The 22,394-nt window shown below is 45.4% G+C and overlaps 1 protein-coding gene across 2 annotated transcripts in view; it reads left to right on the top strand.

Moving 5' to 3' along the window:
- Window positions 1-3,348: 3,348 nt before the first annotated feature.
- CDC48B (cell division cycle 48B) overlaps window positions 3,349-22,394 on the top strand; it is a 78,062-nt gene continuing 59,016 nt past the window's right edge. The window contains exon 1 of one of the 2 annotated variants that reach the window (XM_086487124.1): window positions 3,349-3,627. In XM_086487124.1, the coding sequence (XP_086343250.1) occupies window positions 3,493-3,627 (135 nt within the window). In that variant the 5' untranslated portion in view covers window positions 3,349-3,492. The remainder of the gene's footprint in view (window positions 3,628-22,394) is intronic. The other variant, XM_086487128.1, reaches the window with a different exon arrangement.

The following is a 22,394-nucleotide window of genomic DNA, read 5'->3' on the forward strand; positions in this document are numbered from 1 at the left end:
GTGTGTGTGTGTAGGTGTTTTAGAGGTGTGGCTAATAATTTAGCGAGCATATCGGACAACTGTAGGCCTGCTAAATTTGTAGGTGTGTGTGTGTGTGAGTCAAGCCAACTCAGGCGGGGAAAAGAGATTCGATAATCTATTTCTCAATTGGTGTGGGTGTGAGACAGTCAACCAGCTCAATGGATGCATGCCTGAATGTCGTGGCAGCCAGTGGATGGGTGGGCATTGGCTAATGAGTGGGTGTGTGTGTAAGCTTGTGAGCTGGTGGCCTTTAACTGCTCAACAGCTGCGTTTTAGCTTTGAATGTGGATTGATGAGTCTATTATGAATGTGCATGTTTGCATGAGGCAAGTGGGTCACCACAACATGTGTAGCCAGACAATTGACAACGCCACTGAGTGGGGCCGAGTCGTCCATTGTTCAATTGATTTTTATTGAAAGGTTAACTAAGAGCTTTCTCGCATGGTGAACTAGAGAGAGAATAGGAGGGACTATGTGTGGATGTGTGCTTGTGTGTGTGAATATCATGGCAAATGTTAGCCTTTGTGAGGCAATCATGAGTCTATTTCACTGAGGCTATCAATTAGCACACTTCACATATAACATATTTTTCCATATAAGTTAAAATGGATCGCTTAATTGCATTCAACATTTGATTGAATTTATGCTCCTTTGAGAATGCCCACATCATAGTTAGTCATGCATATGGTGATATGCATTTTATTACAGACCAAGACTTATGCACAAACATTCAATTGATCTAATGAGAATGCATGCATGCTAAAAAATTCAAAAAAACTTTACCTTAATTGTGCAAGGCACACATGCACAACTCTCAATAGCTTGAACTTGATTTGTAACCATTCCAACCTTCTATTGCTCATTTATCAAAATCTTAAATCACTCAAATGCTACCATATTTGTCATTATGGCACACACTATTGATTATGGCACTTGCAAATGCACGAATCCTTGAGATCTTACCATGTCCAATTGGCATGCTCATCAACGTTAATACACATAGATCATCCCCAATTGCATATCAATTGAGTCATTTCAATGAGGCCTATCCAATGACTGGAATTGCCTAACATTCACATCAATTATATGATTGCACATTTATATACCATCAATTTGTTCAATTTTTATGCATGCACACACTCAAGATTAGGTGCACGCACAATTGAATTTTATGGCAGTTTTTCTCTCTTTGGTGCATTATGTACACAATGATCTTTATGCACACACATGAATTCTTGATGAGGATTAAGCATTATCTTCTCTAATGCTTTCATTATCTACCAATATTTTTATCTTTCACTATGAGGACTTGAAATTAATCCAAAAGTGGTGTTGCAAATGAGATTCATATTAGTGGCATGCAAGAATTACCTACAAAAACCACCCAAGAAAGCAATCAATCTCAAGTGGCTAGTTTCTCTTGATTGTGTCGTGTCCGTTGTGATAGGTGGAGTTGGAATTGAACGATCAAGCAAAGGGTTGGATACTCAAGGGGAAGTTGAAGTAGATGACACCGGCAATGAGTTCTTTGGAAATGTGGTCAACATGCACATTTGTTTGGGTTGGATAGATGCTCATAGAGCTTCTTACCATGGAAAATTGCCATGCCTACCTCTTTGTCGCCTTCTTTCAAACCCTGCCATTTGCACGCATGATGATCAGGTAATGGATTTGCAATGTTCCATTGCAAATAAAGGTTACCAACCGACCATGTCAAGGTTCATTGTTAGGGGCCAAATAAATCAAAATGGCTCAAGTTGCCCATGGCTCTCCTTGCTCGACTAGTTTGGAAGGTATATGTTGAAAGAAATGCAAAATGAAATTGTGTGGATGTTGCACATGTTTTGAGTGCATGTTTTTCAATTGATAGGAAGATTTTGATGCTTTCTACAACAACAAGATAGAAGGTCTGCCACGAAAAGGGAGCTTCGATTACAATATGGCACCAGAAGTGTATGAGCAAAGTATTGCTTTCTCAAACGGAGCAACATTTCTCTCGGAAGCGAGGTTAACTATACACCTAGGAGAAGGGGGAGGCTTGTGTTGAGTGCCACAGAGAAATGCAAGAAGGATGGCAATAAAGCCAAGAGGTTGATGGAAGTTAGCATAACTGTAGCTGTGGGTAGTGCAAACATTGACACTAGTTTGCTAGGTCAAATGCATGAGTTCCTGAGGAAAGAGACTATTGCCGGGTTATGTTCAGTAGAGAGGGGAGGCAGTGTTTTCCACTTGCACTTACAAATGGTCATATGGATATTGGCTAGCTCTTTAATTGCCATAAATAGGAAAGTGAAAGCTTATTTAGGTTGGGATAAACATAGTCCGACTGGAGGGAATGTATTGTGCCGAGCACTGAGACAAAAAAATCTACATACCATTCGACAGAATGGTAGGGTACTGCATGAAGGATAGTGGTGAATCTCAATTCCAGAAAGTGAAGCATAATGTAACTGTGAATGAAATAAACAAAGGAATCGAACTATACAGCTTGTATGGAGCGGATGACACGAAGAACCGTATTTGCTTGACACATAATAATACCTTTGACCGCACGTTGATGTACTGGAGATTCCAAATGAGGCATCCGTTTGGGAATGATTTCTTGAGTACGCTGCACAAGATGCTATGCAGTGATAAATATTATCCTTCGTCGACATGGATCACTCCCTATCAAGGGCAAGGAATGAACTTGAAGAAGAGGAAAGCGCTTTGGAGGTGCATGATAGTTCCAACTTTAACTACGTATTAGGATGTTGTGGCGTTATTTGTGTCGGATGATTTGTATAGAAACAAGCAACAGAGAGTGGATTGGTTCATATCTCGCTCGAAGGACATGAAAGAGTAAGTCAATATAATATTCCTTTTCCCAAAATTCCTTTATAACTATGCGTAATGGCCTACACTTTTCTTGGTGAACGAAGAAGGTAACCGACACGAACGCCACAACCGATTTATGTGCACGTGTTCATGAAACAAAGAGCAGTGGAGACACTGAGGATGATGAGAGGCTGCTAGAGATAGGCAACAACTAGATGCCTTTGGTGTATCGAAGCAAAGCAACCGCTATTGCATGGTACCGTGTTTTACAATTTTGATGAATAAACTTTGAGATTACATTTAATTATTACTTTGTTGACATTGATTGCAAGCGGAGGACTCAACAAACGACAATGATGCGGGGTTCGAGAGACTAGGAGAAATCATTATGCAAATTTGGAAAGAGCTTCACGAGCCCAATAGCAAAGGAAATGAAACATTTAAGTCATACGTCTCTAATTTGTTCAAGGGTTGAAGTGTTTTGTAAATACATCTTATGAATATATCTTGTTGAATCCCTTGGTGGGTATCTACCGGTGAAGAGGCTTTGCATACTCTCTCTCTCTCTCTCTCTCCAATTTGGCAATTTAGATGTTTTGAAGGGTTTTAGGCGTAGAATCCGCAAAATTTTACTAGTAACGTTTTTGCTGCCGCATGGCACGCGAGCAGACATTGAATGAAAAGACTGAGCAGGTGGTTGCGGGGCTGAAGAAGCCTTTACAAGCTTTACGAGAGCTCTTGCAATGGCCCTTCCTTTATACGAAAGAGGCTGCCATCCTCGGCCTGCAGGTAATTCGTATTTTCACACGATGAAGCTTTCACTCTCTCTCACACACACACACCACACTTTAAAAAAATAAAATAAAAATCATGATTTAATTTACAAGTGGGAAACCTCAAAACAAGGAAAACCCATAGTAAAAAAGTACAGTAATCGGAGCATAGAGCGTTATGATATGGAGCGTTCTGATGCTCCAAAAGCTAGAAACAATTAAACAAAATCCTGTAAGCTTCAAGAGAGATATCTCCCACATCATAAGCATAATGTAGGGCTTGTCCAAGGGAAAACTTGAAGTAAGGGAAAGGGTCAATTTCTAATGCATGAAACATGCGGGAGTTGCGCTGATGCCATATCGCCCACATAACCCAAAATCTGACCCAATTGAAGAAGATCTCAAACGGAGATTGTGGTGGTTGAAAAACCCCAAAAATCCAAAATCGTCTCTGAAAGATTCCAGATGGGAAACGAAGGCGCAGAGTAGAGGACACATGCCTGATGAAAGTCCGGGAGTAGCAACAATCCCAAAGCAAATGCGTAACCGACTCGTCAGCCCCATGACACGGACACAACGAGCGGAAGCAATGCGTCGTGCATGCAACAAAGTACCAACCAGTAAAGCGTCTACCATGCATCAAGTGCGTTTCTGTAATCGGTCAAGAATATCATCGATTCTTGGAATCGGAAATGTGTTCTTGATGGTGATTTTATTGAGAGCTCTATAATCAATGCACATTCTCCAAGATCCGTTGTTCTTTAAAACCAACAATACCAGAGAGCAGTAGGGTGAAGTATTCGGCTGGATAAGACCCTTTTCCAAGAGGTCTTTCACTTGGTTCATAATCTCTTCATTCTGGGCTCGGCTAACACGGTAAGGTGGCCGGTTCGGTGGTGTGCTTCTAGGTATCAGATCAATGGTATGATCCTTAGGACGAGATGGTGGCAACTCGCCTGGCAGGCACTCGGAATAGCAATCGGCATGAGTGTGAAAAAAATCTTGGCGTTCTTTATCAAGTTCAGACATATTCGTTTTGTGTTCATCATTTAACTCTTTCAAGTAGATCGAGTAAACAAACAGACTGGATTTCATTAATTTGGAAACGACTGAAGCTGATATAAAAGGGACAGACGTGCCCTTCAGTTTTACACCAAGTACAATTTTTCGGCCCTTTTCATTTGTCAAAGTGGCTTTCTTCGCCCGATAATCGACCCTAGCGTTGTTCTTATGGTACCAAGGGACGTCACAACCTTCCAAGGGCATTATGTAAAAGTCCTCATGTCCCAAATACCCCTGACAATGCAACCGAAGTTTGCCAATGACAAGTGTAATGGCTATGTCCCGTTTGGGTGCCGCTAGAATTGCCTCTGCTGGTGGTCCCATTTGATCGGGTGTAATCTCGAGCTGTGCCGCCAATTTAGGTGAAACGAAGTTGGCCTTGGCTCCTCCATCAAAGAAAATCAGGGCTTCTTGATATTTCACTTTGTCCCAAGCTCGACAAAGTTCTGTACTTTCATAAATTGTGCTTGGGTCAGTACCCATGCAATCTGGAACCTGTCCTGCTTTCATCTTGGCTTTTCTGCCACGTTCCTCAGTTGCTCTCGAACTCTCTGGCTTGTCTTCATGTTGATCTTGCTGTGCCTTTTTGAGGCACTTCGCGGAGACGTCCCATGTTCCCCGCATCCAAAACACTACCCTTCTTTGATGTAATCGGGCCTCTCTCGAAGAGTGAGCCGGGGTCGTGTATCCTTGTCTTTCTTTTCTTGGAAACTCTTTCCTTTCTACTTTCATTGTGAGAGGTCTTTTGGGTTCTCTGAGTCAAGATCTCATTAGTGGGGTAGCTCAAATTTCCCGAATGTACAGCAAAACCCCGTTTCACATGACCCGCCAATTCTTGAATAGAATTTAATTTTTGTTGCAAGCAGTAGTCTCGGATCTCTATAGGAAGTCCGCAGTAAAACTGCTCAATCAGTTCCTTAAACGAGACCTTAAATGAAGAGGTTGGTAGAAAAGAGTTCCAAAATTTCTCGCAATAAGCGTCCAAAGAATCTCCCTTGGTCATCCGAAGATAATTCCAAGCGGTTTGAACATCTTGTTTATACTCTTGAGTCAGCCAAGAAGAAATAAAGAGCCTTTTGAATTTCCACCATTTAACTGGAGCTTCTTTCCTCAGAAGAAGAGTGGACCATCATGTTTGAGCATTTCCCTTGAAGAAAGATTAGCCCTCCTAATCTTGGAGTGCTTTGAGTAATGCCCTCAAGAGAAAGCTATGTCAAACTGTTGAGTGAAGGCCAAAGCCCTCTGAGCATCTCAGAACTTAGAAAAGGATTCAAACTTAATCGATTGTCTACCTTCTTTGAATTCTTTTACTTTCTTGCTTTTATCTTCGAGAAAGTCATATTGGTTGGCTTTGTAAAAATGCTTCTTCTTTGCATAAAACATGTGATCGTCGAAGTCTGAACTGTCTGAGGATGATTCCTCTGTAGAACTGTTAGAAACTTGGTGAAATCTAGGCTTCTTTGCCTTTTTCTTGCCCTTTCCGAAGCTTTGCTTTTTACCTTTTCTGTCTTCCTCGCTTGAGTCAAAAGAGCTAGAAAAACTGTCAAAAGAAGAACTGGGTAGACCTTCAAATCGTACACGCTTCTTCTACTTTCTTGCCGATGCAAAAGAAGATTGACGACCCAAATAACGCGGGAAGTCAGTCCTCTTCTTGTGCTTTCTCTCTTGCTTTTTGGATTTGTTGTTTGCGTCCAAAAGCTGGCTGATTTGTGTCTGAACCACCTCTTGTAATCCTTGCTCTGTAAACATCCTCGGAGAAGAAGGTTTCTTGATTGCCGGTTTGATGGGTGGTTCTGTGGCTTTCAGCCACTCGGTGTGCACTTCGGCGATGGATTGCTGAGACAAAAATTTTGCAAATTTCGGATCCTTCGCAATTTTAATCATCTGCTTTATTGCCTCGTCAACCTGCTGTCAACGTTCCATCTCTTCAAGTTCGAATTGATTAGGCCGAGGTGGCCCGTACTCTTCCTCTGTTTGATCATGTAAATCTTCTTCATGATCTCCTCCCACATTAGCAGATGCAGAAGAAGTCGACTGATTCTTGTTGGAATCCATAAGTGTCGTGAGAAAAGAATCGGATTTCCCGGTAGAAGAGAAATCGGCCGTGCTCTGATACCATTATAACAAACTTGGACACCCCAAGTCAAGATTCTAGCGCGACACAACAGAGATTCACTTCAAAAAGTTCACAAAGACGACATGGCCCGGCGTAGTTTCGTGCCCAGAGGTATTGGCCCCAAAGACTGGCACCCCTTTCGGTATTTCTTTTCATATTAATTTGTGTTCAAAGTACAAGAGAGTCGGCAGACGCTCACTCTCAGACTCTGCGTCCAGATGCTCTGAGCAGTGAGGCATAGCCCACTTATTTATTGGTTCAATGGATGCCCAAAATCAGAGCCCCAAAATCTTTTAACTCAAAAGCTTTATGCCCCAAAAGCAATTCCTTAAAAATCTTTTATCCAAAAGCTGCTAAAAACAGCCAGCATAATTTGCGCAATTCCGTATGGATTGCCACGTGAGCAGCGTAATTTGCAGTGCAAAATCCGGGCTGCCACGTCAGCCTGTCGGCGGAATATCTGTTGTCTTGCAGGTTGCCACCTTCATCAGTTTGTCACAGCTCTGCTTTTAGCAACCCCATGTAATCTCTATAAGTGGCCTCAGGGCCTCACTTCTAAGAGCATCTGGACGTAGAGTCTGAGAGTGAGCACCCGCGGGCTCTCTTTGTACTTTGCACATAGATTAATATAAAAAGAATATCGAAAGGGGCGCTAGTCTTTTGAGGCCAATACCTCTTGGCACGGAACTACGCGAGGCTGTGTCGTCTTTGTGAACTGCTTTGAAGCGAATCTCTGTTGTGTCGAGAATCTTGACTTGGGATGTCCAAGCTTGTTACAGAGTGGCCTTAGGGGCTCACTTCTTAGAGCATCTGGACGCAGAGTCTTAGAGTGAGCACCCGCGGGCTCTCTTTGTACTTTGCACACAGATTAATATAAAAAGAAATACCAAAAGAGGCGTCAGTCTTTGGGGCCAATACCTCTTGGCATGTAACTACGTCGGGCCGTGTCGTCTTTGTGAATTGTTTTGAAGTGAATCTCTGTTGTGTCGCAGTAGAATCTTGACTTGGGGTGTCCAAGCTTGTTACAGAGTCGGCCACATGTTTCTTGGGGGGCCTTAGCGAAGGGCCCTGCCAGCACTTTTGGGGATTGGCTGCACTTCAGCTCATTGCCAAAGGAGTTAGTGAGAGACTGCGTGGCATGCGTGGTGCCTTGAGTATGTGCCAGGAGGTTTTAGAGGCCATTCTTGCAGACTAGCATGCACCTCTTGAGCCCATGGCCCCGCATTGGATGGGTGCATTCACTAGATTGGAGGTCTTGATTGCAGTCGAGCGTGCTCGGACAGTGGCATTTGTCTTTTCTTCGAGGTTCAGAGCGAGGGCAGATTGCATCGTGTCCTCTCGAAGTCTCCAGAGATCTCAGAGTGCTCCAACGGATCAGAGTGCTCCAACGGATCAGAGTGTTGGGCATTAGTGCGATATCGTGCGTGCTAGACCCCGACCCAGCCAACTTAGAGACAGAGGGTGGATACTGTGGGCTTGGGAGAGCCGTCCCTAGCTCGTGTTCAGTGGGATCTTGGAGAGTGGTTTTGGCGAGACCCTTTCACTTCCAAAGACCACCCTAGGATTCCCTTTTTTCGGTACACAGCCCGCCTGGGTCGTCACATCCTGACCATCGATGTGAGATCTCTCCAGCAGCAGTGGACCACTGGCCAAGGGAGGGTGTCTCACTTGACTTTTGGACGTGTCTTTGGGATGGCCAACAGCTCAGGAGAGCCACGATGTTCCTGTCACAAACCAGTGACGTGGCATATCCCTAGGGTTGCAGACTGTACACACACCCACCCCGGCGTTGGCTGAAATGCTGATGTGGCTGTGGTTGTAGATTTCCGAAATTCACGCTGAATGCTGACATGGCATGACTGTACGGCACCCCGCGTTTTGCGGGCAGCTGTACGGAAGTTCCCTCTACGCAAAAGCTGGCCTGCTTTATTCTACACAATTAGCAAGAGAGAGAGAGAGAGAGAGAGAGAGAGAGAGAGAGAGAGAGAGAGAGAGAGAGAGAGAGAGAGAGAGAGAGAGAGAGATTTGATTTGATTTGATTTGGTATTAACGTCCGCGGGGGGCCAGAAATGACCCATGGGACCTCAAAGTGATACATAGTCTCCCCTCACGGGGGTGTATGGTGTGGTGTGTGTTATTCTCGTTTTGTGTTCCTATGAGTGTCTTTTGATGCTCAAGTATGCGGGTGAGGTATGTTCCGAGAGTTGTAGGGGAGGGGTCTGTCTTGGATAATAGGTCCGCAAAGGTAGAACAACCGCTTAGAAGTGGTTGAAAATTAGCCCGGATGTGAGCGTATTCTGGGCATTCCAATGTCACATGTGCTTCATCTTCGGGAGCTTGCATTGTACATGATGTGCATATCCGTTTAGAAGCATCAATTTTCAGCCAGCCCTCTGTTTCTATTTTGAGCATATGTGACCTTGTGCGCATCCAAAAAATGGCTCTTCGTGCCATGTGGGGCATGGGTGTTCGTATGTGGGCCTGGGCTTCCATTGGGTTTGTGCTATAGCCTTCCCAATACTTTGTGTTCACATGCTTGCAATAGTATTCAAATGGTGTTGCGTTGTCTTTCACTTGGTGTGGAGGCTATTTAGTAATGCAATGTCAAAATTCAGCATGTGTTCTCCCTCCTTTCCCTCCTCAATAAGCATGTCCACATATGCCTCTACATTCCATTTAGCGAACCATTTCTTAATGTCCTGTATGAGGCTCGATGACAGAAATTTGCTTTTTTTTGTCTTTTGTGGTGCACATCCCGTTTCCCATGCAATGCGGGGGATTCGAGTAGTAGGCATCGCTCATGATATACGTGTACATTTTTTGCAATGCTTTCATTTCTAGTGGTCTCTTGCCTGTCTCCAAGAGTAGCACGGAGTATGGTGTCGTCTTTTTGACCCCCATGTGTCTACATAGAAACTTTTTCTGAATTTTTTCAATTTCATTCCATGTGTGGGCTGAAATGCTTGCTCCCCAGATTTCCACTCCGTAGAGGATGGCTTGCACCACGCATGTCTCAAAAATGGTCGCTTTTATCTCCCATCTTTTTATGCTCCTTTGTGTGCACATGTTTTTAAATTGATAGTACTTGGCATGGCCGATGTCAATTCTATTATGTGCGCATTGTCCCCAAGCATAGTTGCACGGGATGTCAATCCCCAAGTACTTGAAACTGTCGACTTTCTCAATTTGTTTCCCTTGATACATGAGGGGGGCGTGGATATCCATCTTACGAGTCTTTACAATCATGAACTTTGTTTTGTCTACATTGATTGATAGACCCACATTTTCAGAAAAAGCATGTAACGCATCGACCAATTTCTGTAGAGCTGTAATGTCATGGGCGAAAAGAGCCACATCGTCTGCATAGATGAGCATGAGAAGTGTAAGCATCCCGATGGCTGGTTCATCCCCTTCTAGTTGAGGGAGGAAGCTTTCTATTTGATCAATGCACAATCCAAAAAGAGTAGGGGAGAGAGGGCATCCTTGTTTGACCCCCATGTTGCTCGAGAAAGCTTTGGACAGCCCTTTGTGCGTTTTTAGTTGACATATGACTCTATCATAGAGATGTGCTACCGCACTCCTGAGATGCATCGGTACTTTTATGCATTCCATCCTTTTCCATATACCCAGACCGTGTCAAAGGCTTTGGTGAAATCTACAAAGCAACAGTATAATGTTTTTCCCTTTAGTCGACTCTCTTCCATTAATACCCTGAGTGAAACTAGGTGATCAATGGTGCTATGTTTTGGTCGGAAACCTGCTTGTTCTTTTGCTCGTTTTCCATTTGTCTCCGCCCATGTGCTTATGCTTTGTTCTAAGATGCTTCCCAAAAGCTTTGCCATGCAAGATCCTACCATAATGGTACGGTAGTTGGTAGGCTGATTTACATCCCCTTTTTTGTAAAGTGCTTTGATCCAGTTCTTTTGCCAATCCTCGGGTAGCCCTTGAACAATGGCTTGGTTTAGCATTCTATGTATCCACTCTCTGGCTCTCATACCTGACCATTTAAGCATTTCTGAGTTCAAGTGTAGTATATCCGGAGCTTTCCCATTTGTAAGTTTCTGTATGCCTTTTTTAACCGTTTCGAAATCAAAGTGGTCTTGGGCATGGAGATTGGTTTGCATGTGTGGCATTTCTTCCGCATTATTATGCACATATAGTTGTTCCACATACATGTATATGTCATCTGGGCTTATGTCCCCCATAATATCATGTCTTCGTCCTTTTATTTTCAGCCATTCTTTTTTGAGAGAGAGAGAGAGAGAGAGAGAGAGAGAGAGAGAGAGAGCTTTATTTGAATTGCTTTATTTTATCAAGCAAGGCTTGAGAGTCAAAGAAGCTTTATTTTGGAATGCTTTTGGAATTGGCAGCTTTTGGGGCTCTGCTTTTGGCATCCCTTGTAAACCTTTATAAGCGTGGCTTGGGCTCCCACTCTGCAGAGCATCTGGACGTAGAGTTTGAGAGTGAGACCCCTCCCACTCCTTGTACTTTGAGTTGCAGAGTAATACAAAAAGAAATTCCGAAAGGGGTGCTAGTCTATGGGGCCAATATCTCTAGGCACGGAACTCCACCGGACCGTGTCGAATCAATTGTGAACTATGAATTGTTTTGAAGTGAATCTTTGCTGTGTCGCGGTAGAATCTTGACTTGGAGTGTCCAAGTTTGTTACAATGGTATCAGAGCGTGGCCGATTTCTCTTCTACCGGGAAATCCGATCCTTTTCTCGCGACAATTATGGATTCAAATAGAGATCAATCGACTTCCTGTGCATCTGGGGGATGCGGGAAGAGATAACGAAGAAGATTCTCACGAGGAGTACGGCCCGCATTGGCCTACTCAGGCGGAGATCGACGAGATGGAGCGTCGACAATTGACGATGCAATAAAGATGATGATAAATTTTGCGAAGGACCCGAAAGTAAAATTTTTGACCCATACCTCCTTCAACGAGGTGCACTCACAGTGGCGGCAAACCACGGAGCCAACCCTCAAACCGGCATTCAAACAACCTCCTACTACGAGGATGTTTACAAAGCAAGAATTGGAAGAGGTGGTTGATACATGAATTACCCAGCTTTTTGACGCGAACAACAAAGCCAAAAAAAGCACGGCAAAAAGCAGAAGAAAGGAACCAACTTCCCGGATTATTTGGGTCGTCAATCTGCTTTTGCCTCGGCAAGAAAGTAGAAAAAGCATGTCAGATTTGAAGGAGTATCCCATTGTTCTTCTTCTTCTTCTTCTTCTGACAACTCTTCTAGCTCTTTTGACTCGAGCAAAGAAGACAGAAAAGAGAAAAAGCGAACCAAAAAGCAAAGCTTCGGCAAGGGCAAGAAAAAGGCAAAGAAGCCTAAGTTTCTCCCTGTTTCTGACAGTTCTACAAAGGACTCGTCTTCGGATAGTTCGGACTCCGATGATCACAGATTTTATGCAAAGAAGAAGAATTTCTATAAAGCCAACCAGTATGACTTTTTGGAGGATAAAAGCAAGAAAGTTCGAAGAAGGTGGACAGTCAATTAAATTTGACATGTTTTCTGGATTTTGAGATGCTTCGAGGGCTTTGGCCTTCATCCAACAATTTGATATAGCTTTCTCTGGAGGGCATTATTCAGAGTACTCCAAGATTCGGAGGGCTACCTCTTACTTCAAGGGAAATGCTCGAACTTGGTGGTCCACTCTTCTATTGAACAAGAAAGCGCCAGTTAAATGGCTAAAATTTAAGAGGCTTTTTATTTCTTCTTGGTTGACTCGGGAGTACGAACGTGACATACGAACTGCTTGGAACCATCTTCGGATGAACAAGAAAGATACCTTGGATGCATATTGCGAGAGATTTTGGAGCTCTTTTCTACCCGCTTCTTCATTTAAGAAGATCTCGTTTGAAGAACAGATTGAGCGGTTTACCTTGGGACTTCCTACGGAGATCTGAGATCTTTGCTTAGAGCAAAAGTTAGATTCTATCTAAGAACTGATGAGTCATGCGAAACGGGGCTTTGCCATACACTCAGATAGTTTGACTTACCCCACAGATGAGATCATGACGCAGAAAACAAAACAGACTCTAAAAATGAAAGTAGAAAGAAGAAGAGCCCCCAAGATCAGATAAGGATGCATGACCCCGGCTCACTCCACGGGAGAGAGCCAACTACATCCAAGAGGGGAAGTGTTTTGGATGAGGGGAACAAGGACACATCTCTGCGAAGTGCCCTAAAATGGCACCGAAAGAACAAGAGGAAGAAAGGCCAGAGAGTTCGAAAGTAGCTGAGGAGCGTGGCAGAAAAGACATATGAAAGCAGAACTGGTACCGCATTGCGTGGGGCCCGAACTAAATCAGATGAATGAAAGTATAAAACTTTGCCGCAGTTAAGGCAAAGTGAAAGATCAGGAAGCCCTCATTTTCTTTGATGGAGGAGTCAAGACCCACTTCTTTGAATAGGCAGCTCGATTTGGGATTACGCCCGACAGGCTGAGGCCACAAGCGGAGGTAGTCTAGGGGCACCCGGACGGGATGTTGCCATTACACCGATCATTGGCAAACTTTGTTTGCAATGTCATGGGTGTTACGTTTTGAGAAGGCACGCGTGAGAAAGAGAAAGGAGCGGCTTTTTCCACAGCTTAGCATGAGATACTATGGACCTTTCCAGATTTCCGAAAAGATAAATGATGTCTCCTTGCGACTGAAGCTGCCCGATACTTGGAGGATTTACAATGCTTTTCATATGAGTCTCTTGAAGCCTTTTAAAGGCGATGTGCCCGATGATGGGGAGCCTGATGCGCAACCCAAAGTGGAGGAAAACGAGGAGATACTCATTCCAAGACAGATTTTGGCACATAAAGAAAGAAAGGTAAAAGGTAAAATGATAAGGCGGTTCGTGGTTAAAATCAAGAACTATCCTGCATTGGATGCAAAGTGGATGGAGCAAGAGGACTTGGCAGATACTCCTCAGATTGTGAACCTTTACCTTAAAGCATTTGGTTTAGCATAGTCTATTCCAAAATTAAACCCCGAACTTAGCTGGGCAAAATTTGGTGTAGTAGGTATGCACAAGAGGGGAGTCACTACACTCCTTTGTCAACAAATTGCCCCGATTTTGATACTAAAGTCAATGATGTCTCTTTTGAGTTTCAGGGATACTGTGAACTAACAGTATTCTTCTGTATCACTTCATGAAATGGAATTTCCGATAATATGATATTGATTTGTTCTTGACTTGTCTAAGTGTAGGAACCGATAGACGAAATGACTGCAGCATTTCGGTCTGAAAGATCTCGATAGACATGGTTGCAATAAGGATTAGTTAATCGGGCATCTATGAGGTCTTGAGTGGATCTAGATGCGATTGCTAAATACGTTGCCGATTAATCATGGTCTGAGATCCGAATGAATTTTTGAATGTGATTTGTCAAGTGATGTCCTGTGATGCGATTGTCGATTGATACATGTGCTAGATGTGTGTTCCTAGTGCGTTGGTACTAACAGTCAGTGTCTGCTAAGACAGTTTATGGCCTCTGTCTGTTTTGCAGGTGTAATCGAGGGAGATTACAATGCTTTCAAGAGGGGGTATGTCACATATCAGTGACATGGCATATCCCTAGGGTTGTGTAGCAGGCTACATTGTCACTTTCACAGGACACACAGTTAGTACAGTTGGTTTGGGCTGGTTCACACTGGACGGACTCTCTGGGTTGGGCATTGACACGTGGTAGGGATGCAGACGGCGGTCTAGTGGACATCGTGGCCAGGTCACCACCACTCAGTTTGGGGATAGACTTAGATGGTTGACATTTATGAGCCGTTGGTGGCTCTTTATGGTTGTACATATGAGGAGTAGCTGTTGGGTCATGATGATTATCTTCTTCATATATGGTCCAACGTCGTCTACTAGAGTAGCGAGTCTATACACAGCACGTGTGCACTATCCTTGCACATCTTAGCCTCGACACCCCATTGTACCCGTGAGTCCTGGGCTGGAGCTGAGTGTGCTGCCACGCCAGAGTCTGTATCGGTTCTTTGAGATAGTCGAGTTATATGTTTTGGTCTGCTGTTGTGTCTCTGGGTGATCGGTTGTTATCTATTGTTCCTTTGTTTTCAGTCTGTTTTGAGTGAGATTGTCGAGCACATTGCACTGAGGAGCACCCACTGTAGAGAGTACGACACATTATCCGCGCTACAGGTGCTCTCATTTTTGGCACGCCCGATGGGACCTCAACTGAAGTCTCACACTCTGTTGAGTTACAAATCGAGAAGTTAGCTGGGCTTTACCTAGCTTCGTCGACTTTGCCTTGCACTGTGCAGACTTTGCCTTGCACTGTGCAGCCTGTTGGTCTGGTCCTCTCTCCCCTTGGTCCAACCATCCCCCATCCCTGGTCTAGTCCCTCCTCGTCCCTGGTCCAGCCTGGTGGTCTAGTCACTTGCCCTGGTCTAGTAGAGTCTAGACCTGTGTCCAGCCAGTTAAAGGTCTTCTTGTCCAAAGCTTGGTTGGATTTGTGGTCGCTGCATGACACATACAAGGCGGTCATTAGAGCGTTAAAGCGCACTACTGAGTCCTTTGAAGTACTACAACAGAAGAAGACCCTTGGTACCTAGTAGAAGTCTACTAACCTCATCACCCATACCTCCACATACAGCATCACCCATTCCTCCATCCAGCTCCACTTCGTCCAGGTCACCTTCCCCAGTAAAGCTCTCTCCTATTTCATTACAGCAGGCTATTGAGCAACGATCTCTTGAGCAAGAGGCCATGGAGGCGTTGACCAATGTTTTGGCCAAGGTAAACATCAAGTTTCCTACTTTCAAGGGATTCTCCTCAGAAGATGCAAACGACCATGCAAGGAGGTTTGTATCTCTCTATAGAGGGTCGTGGTCTTAATAGAGAAGATGCTTATTTGTTGCTGTTTCCATCAACATTGGATGGCTTAGCAGACAAGTGGTACAGTCAGTTTGCAAAGAACCATTTTGCAACTTGGGCAGCTTTACGACAACAGTTCTGTGCGGCATTCAGGCCAGGTGACTACCAGGAAAAGGTTTTAGATGAGTTGGCCAATATGGTGCTCCGGCCAGAGGAGACTTTTGCAGAACTAATGACTAAAACCAAGTCTTTGGTTGCCAAGCTTCCTCAGCAGCCTGAAGGAATTTATGGTTCAGAAGTGGGTGGAGAAGGCTCTTCCCAAACTTCCCAACAAAAACTCCGAGAGAGTCTCCGACCTGAAGCAACTCTGGAGGAGTTTGTTGCGGCTGCTACTAGGATAGAGGGAGCTAGGAAGCTGTTCACCAACTCTCCTCAAATAGAGACGCCCTCAGTGTTTCGGAAAGTCCTTATGATCCCTTAACTTCTTTACGTAGGGAATTTGAAGCCCTAAAACTACAACGCGCTCTTCAAGAGGAGAAATCAATCTCTCTTAGACAGGAGAAACCCCCACATCTCGAGGCTTTGGATCAAATCAAGAGAGAGCTAGAAGAGCTTCGGTCTCAGCAAGAGACTAAGGCTATGGTATGGTGCAGCTCGTGTCGCTCTCGAGGACATCCTTCACAGGACTGTCCCCTTCGGGCTTATTGCCACTTCTGCGAAAAGTCTGGGCATGAAGACAAGGATTGCTACTATATCAAGGGATTGCGGCAAATACAACAAAGTCTAGGTCCTTCTCTCCAACAAGGGCTAGCACCTGCATCCAACATGGTTTCACTCTATGGCCATCAAAACCCGATGCCACCTCTGCTTACAACACCTCCTATGCAAGGTATGCACAACAACTTTGCATCCCCCAGTTTTTATCATGTTAGTACTTCTTCAGTCCCCCAAAGCTTCTACACGTCAGCATCCGGCCCCATACAGCAAGGGCCGAGACCACCTCGCCTCTCCAATAGGCCAGTTTTGTGCTACAGGTGCGGGGAGTATGGACATTATCAGAGCAAATTTCTGTTGCGAGAAGGGTCCTCCCTTGCCGACATTGCCCTGAAGCTAAGGATCACTATAGTAAGGACTGCCCAAAACAACGTGCATCCACATCTGCAAGCTCAAGCCAGAACCAGTAGGAGTTTACATTCCCAAAGGTTAACCTCATCACAGACTACAGTAAGCACCATTCCACAGGCCCCGCCTTCCACTCTTGTAGTTGCCTCTCGAGATGGGTTGAAGCAGGTGGAAGAGCAGGCCCGTGTGCTCACACGGGCATAGAGAGCTGCTCTTGGTCTCAGCCTCCCTGGCGGTCCAACTTTTTCGTCTCCAGTCACAAAAATGAGTCAAACTCCCCTAGTAGCTGAAAACCAGCAGGTAGTGCCAAGGGCCAACCTACCTCTCTTCTATCAGATATTGATGGTGCTTTCATGGAAGCAGTAGAGGACTTGCAGAAGCTTAAGATACGAGAGCAAGGTCTGATCAAAAGAGAGAAGCCTACAGCAGAGTCTATCTTGAAAAACACCTTTCAGCAAGTGTCATTGTACGACATGCTTCGACTTGATGCAAATTTTCGAAGTGACACCCTTTCCATCATCCAGTCTCTGTATCCTGGTGCAGGGCCTAGTGGCGGGCACCTACGTGTGCAACCCTTGGAGTCCTACACGACTTCTTATCCAGCTTCTCCCCTCACCGACTACAAAAGTCCTCGTCTCACTGTGTCTATTCTTGGGCATCAATTCTCAGGCGTCATAGTGGATGGTTGATTTGGGATCAATCTGATGCCAGAATTTACTATGTTGGCTTTAGGTCTGCAGCCTACCCGCCCTGCTTCATTCATTGTTACATTGGCGGACTAGAGGACAGTCTATCCAGTAGGCATAGTAGATAAGGTGCCTCTGAAGGTACAAGACTTCACATTTAGCTTGGATTTTGTGGTGGTCAGTCTTCCGCAGGTGGATGGAGGATTTCCTTTGCTTATTGGTAGACCATGGTTGTGGCATACTAAGGCACTTCACGATTGGGGAAACGACGCCATGTGGATACATACTCCTGGCTCCAACATGCAACCGACTCGAAGGAGGTATGGATCCAGCAGCCCATTCCACCTGACGGGTTTGACGAAGACCTGCTGCAGTGGTTGGAAGCTACCCCATCGATGCCATGCTATGTGGTCTCTATTCAAGCCTCACCTGTGAGTGTAACACTCTCTCTCCAAGCTTCTCAGGCCGACACCAGTGTCCCAAGCCCTACAGTAGAAAGTGTGCCAGTCAAAGAAGCAAGCGTGTTAGTCACTGATGACCATGATTCAAGTGTTTCTTTGATGGAAGCCGTCGGCCTTGGTGAATCTATAACGCATCACCGAAGGGGGAAGAAATCTCCTATGCATGAGCTCGCTAATGATCCACCCCTTCCTTTAACATCTCCCGGGTCTAATGCCCTGCCCCGCCCCCTCAAAAGCACTCTGCTATGTTTGTGTCTGAAGATTTACCCTTCGAGGAGCTTCCACCAGGATGGTTACAAGAGGAGTATGCAGAGTTTCCAATCGATCAAACACCAGCCCATGATGTCTCGAAGCTTCAAGAGGCAGCTCTCTTTTCAACTTCCTAAGCACCCTCCACAGTTACACCTCCTGACCCGGTCAAAGAAGTCAACCTGGGTGACCCTGGCAACCCTCAGCATGTCCTCTTAGCAGCTTGGTTATGGGAGCATCCCGCATTACTTGATCAGGTAGTTTCTTTTATACACTCTTTTAAAGATGTTTTTGCTTGGTCCTACAAGGATTTGGAAGGGATCCCACCAGAATTCAGTGTCCACACTATCCCTCTGGTTGAAGGGGCTAAGCCTGTCAGAGGCCGAGCTTACAAGCTCAACCCAAAGTATGCAGAGGTTGTCAAGTCAGAGCTCGAAAAAATGCAAGAGGGAGGGATCATTATACCTGTGGAGCACTCTGAGTGGTTATCACCTATGGTGATAGCGCCTAAGAAGCAGTCCAATAAAATCTGTGTGTGCGTAGATTACCGCGCTCTGAACAAGGTAACTATACTAGATGGTTTTCCCACACCTTTCATTGAGCGAGTGCTAGAAGATGTATATATTGTACAGTTTCATGGATGGGTTCAGTGGATACAATCAGTTGGGCATCCATCCAGGTGATCAGATTAAAACGGCTTTCGTGACTCCTGGGGTATTTTTATCTACACTAGGATGTCGGGTTGAAAAACGCTCCACCTTCCTTCAATCGAGCAGTATATTTCATATTCTGTCCTTTACTTACGGATCATCTTCGCATCTTCATGGACGATTTTTCGACCTTCTCAGGTGCTCAATGTTCCACCCCAATGGAAAATCTAGAGTAGCACCTCGCTTAGCTCTCTGCTGTCTTCCTCAGGTGCAGAGAGGCACACCTAAAGCTCAATAGTAACAAATGTCATTTTTTGGTCACTGAGGGTACACTTCTAGGCCATGTGATGTCTGCCAAAGGTTTAGCGCCTGACCTAGAGAAGATCATGGCCATCTTGAAGTTACCACCTCCCATCAACCCGAAAGGTGTTCAAAGCTTTGTAGGCCACATAGGCTATCATCGCTGGTTTATACGAATGTATGCACGGTGGCTCAACCATTGACCCGACTCACTAGTGCTATTGTACCCTTCCAATGGTCACAACCCGAGGCTGAAGCATTTGCATACCTCAAAAAATGCCTCACTGAAGCACCTGTTCTAGTGGCTCGAGATTGGTCTCTCCCTTTTCATGTGCATACTGATACCAGTCAACTGGCTGTGGGTGCTGTGCTGACTCAACCTAGTAAGGAGTACAACCTGGATCGCCCTGTTCACTATGCAAATCGCCTGCTCACCAAAGCAGAGCGTAACTACAGCACCACAGAAAGGGAAGGTTTGGCTATGGTGTATTCTTTACAAAAGTTTCGTCATTACTTGTTAGGGGTTCACTTCACTATCATCACGGATCATCATGCACTACGCTATCTTCTGAATAAACCCCAAGTTGCAAGAAGAGTCTGGAGGTGGTTACTGATATTCCAGGAAAATCGATTTTGAAGTAGTTCTTAGTTCGGGCAAGCGGCATCTCATGGTCGATCATCTCTCTCGCATATATACAGGAGCCCGATACTGGGGTTGATGATGACTTTCCGGATAGTCATCTCTTTAAGGTCGACATGACCCTAGAATGGTATGGAGATGGGTTATATCTGCTCTCTACTGGTCTATATCTGGAGAATGCTTCTCCCTTGCAAAAAAGAAGACTCTTGCTGAAGTTTAGACCCTTCTCTTTGATTGGCGGACAACTCTACAAATCTGGGCCAGATGGTGTGTTGCGCAGGTGCGTCTCCCCTCATGAAGTAGACCACATTTTGGAAGATGCACACAATGGTCCTATAGGTGGCCATTACCCTGGTCACATCACGACGCAAAAAATCTTACAAACATGCTTATGGTGGCCCTATCTATTCAGGGATGCTATTGCTCATGTCAAGGTTTGTGATGTCTGTCAGCGATGTGCGCCCAAGCCTAGCAAGCAATCCAATCGCCCTCTGCAGGTATCTATGGTGTGGTTGCCCTTTGAGCGATGGGGCTTGGACTTTGTTGGTCCAATTACTCCACCTGCTCAATCCGGCAATCGTAAGTATCTCCTGGTAGCAACGGATTATGCAACAAAGTGGGCCGAAGTGGTGGCTACCATCGACTGTACAGCCGCCACTGTCGCAAAATTTTTGTATGAAAATATTTTTTGCAGGTTTGGGCGCCCTCTGTAAATCACCAGTGATCGAGGAAGTCATTTCGCCAACGACCTGATCTCCACACTCCTCACGAACTACAAGATTTTTCATCGCAAATCTTGCTTTTACTATCCTAGAGCAAATGGGCAAGGTGAGAGCACTAACAAAGTGCTAATCGCGCTTCTCAGGAAAGCTTGTCGCCTGCATCCAACTTCTTGGGCTCAAGCTATCCTCGGCACAGTTTGGGCTTACCGCACCTCCTTCAAGGCAATCACTAACCACACCCCATTCCAACTAGCTTTTGGTCGAGAAGCAATTGCACCATATGAGTTCAACTCAGGTTCAACAAGAGTGGGAAGCGTTCGCGTCACAGCGGGGATTGCTTCCGCAAACCTCTCATCTCTCAAAGTTAGAAGAAAGCAAGATGTTAGCTTCACATGCTCTGCAAGCCGAGCAACTTCGTCGCAAAGCGTGGCATGATCGCCATCTCAAAAAGCCAAAAATAATGCAAGGCACACTGGTGCTACTCTATCAAGCGAAATATCTGAAAAAAGCTAAGAAGCTGGTCCTGGCCTGGCAAGGGCCATTCATGGTACAAGAGATTTTGCCACAAGGGGCTGTCCAGTTAGTCACTCTAGAAGGTGTTCCCTTGCCACTGGTAAATGGATCAAGAATCAAGTGCTATCACTCGCCCTGACTCTTTAGAAATCTGGGTATGTTATCTCTCTCACCAACAACCTTATGACTGTCCCGTCCTCAGCTCTCTCCGGCTTTCTATTTTTCCTTTTCTCAAGTCTTCCTCATATCAGTTCTCATCTCAGTTGTAATGAGTGTTATCTTTAAAATTCTCCTTGTTTGACTGCGTGCATCAATTTTCCTCTCCTGCTATGATCCCAGCGTTACTGCTTTGTTTGTTTCTACTGCCTCTCTGTCCTCAATGGATCTATTGAATGTCCGAGGTTCAACTCTCGTCGGATAGATCTTTGATTTTTGATATTGTTTCTAACACGTTTAAACCTGCTCTGTTGTATCTCCCTTCTCCTCTCTCTCCTATGGTGAGCTCTCACACACACACACACATCTAGTTCATTGCTGTTCTTGTGCGATCTCTTTCGTAACACTCTTTCAATATGCTTCACTCCTGGTGCCATACTCCTTTCATTGCTCTTCCCCTCTCTCTCTCACACTTACATGCAAGTTTGCTCGAAGTTGGGCATGGTTGCTCTAACCTTTCTGATCGACCATATCCTAGTTAAAGGAAGTAGACAGCTGGCAGCACATTGCAACTTTTTATCTCTCCCTTTCTCTCCCTTTCTCCTTTCTCTCTCTCGTGCACTATGCCCTGTACCCCCTAACCGCCCCTCGCCCCCCTATCTACCTCTCGGCCCTACCCTCTTATCCCCTCGCCCCTCACCAATTCCCCCCTAGCCCCTACCCTCTTATCCCCTCGCCCCTACCCAACTATCTACTCTCGCCCCTACCCTCTTATCCCCTCGCCCCTCACCAATTCCCCCCTCGCCCCTACCTATCTAACTCTCGCCCCTACCCTATAATTTCCTCACCCCTATCCTCTTATCCCCTCGCCCTTCACCAATTCCCCCCTCGCCCCTACCCTATAATTCCCTCGTCCCTACCCTCTTATCCCCTCGCCCCTACCCAACTATCTACTCTCGCCCCTACCCTCTTATCCCCTCGTCCCTCACCAATTCCCCCCTCGCCCCCTACCTATCTAACTCTCGTCCCTATCCTCTTATCCCCTCGTCCCTCACCAATTCCCCCTCGCCCTACCCTATAATTCCCTCGCCCCTATCCTCTTATCCCCTCGCCCCTCACCAATTCCCCCGCGCCTTTACCCTATAATTCCCTCGTCCCTACCCTCTTATCCCCTCGCCCGTCACCAATTCCCCCTCTCCCCTACCCAACAAATCTCCCCCTCGCCCCTCACCAATCCCCCCTCGCCCCTACCTTCTAATTC

This window comes from Adiantum capillus-veneris, chromosome 17 (genome assembly GCF_014529385.1).
Source record: "Adiantum capillus-veneris isolate H3 chromosome 17, ASM1452938v2, whole genome shotgun sequence".
Classification (NCBI taxonomy): Eukaryota; Viridiplantae; Streptophyta; class Polypodiopsida; order Polypodiales; family Pteridaceae; genus Adiantum; species Adiantum capillus-veneris.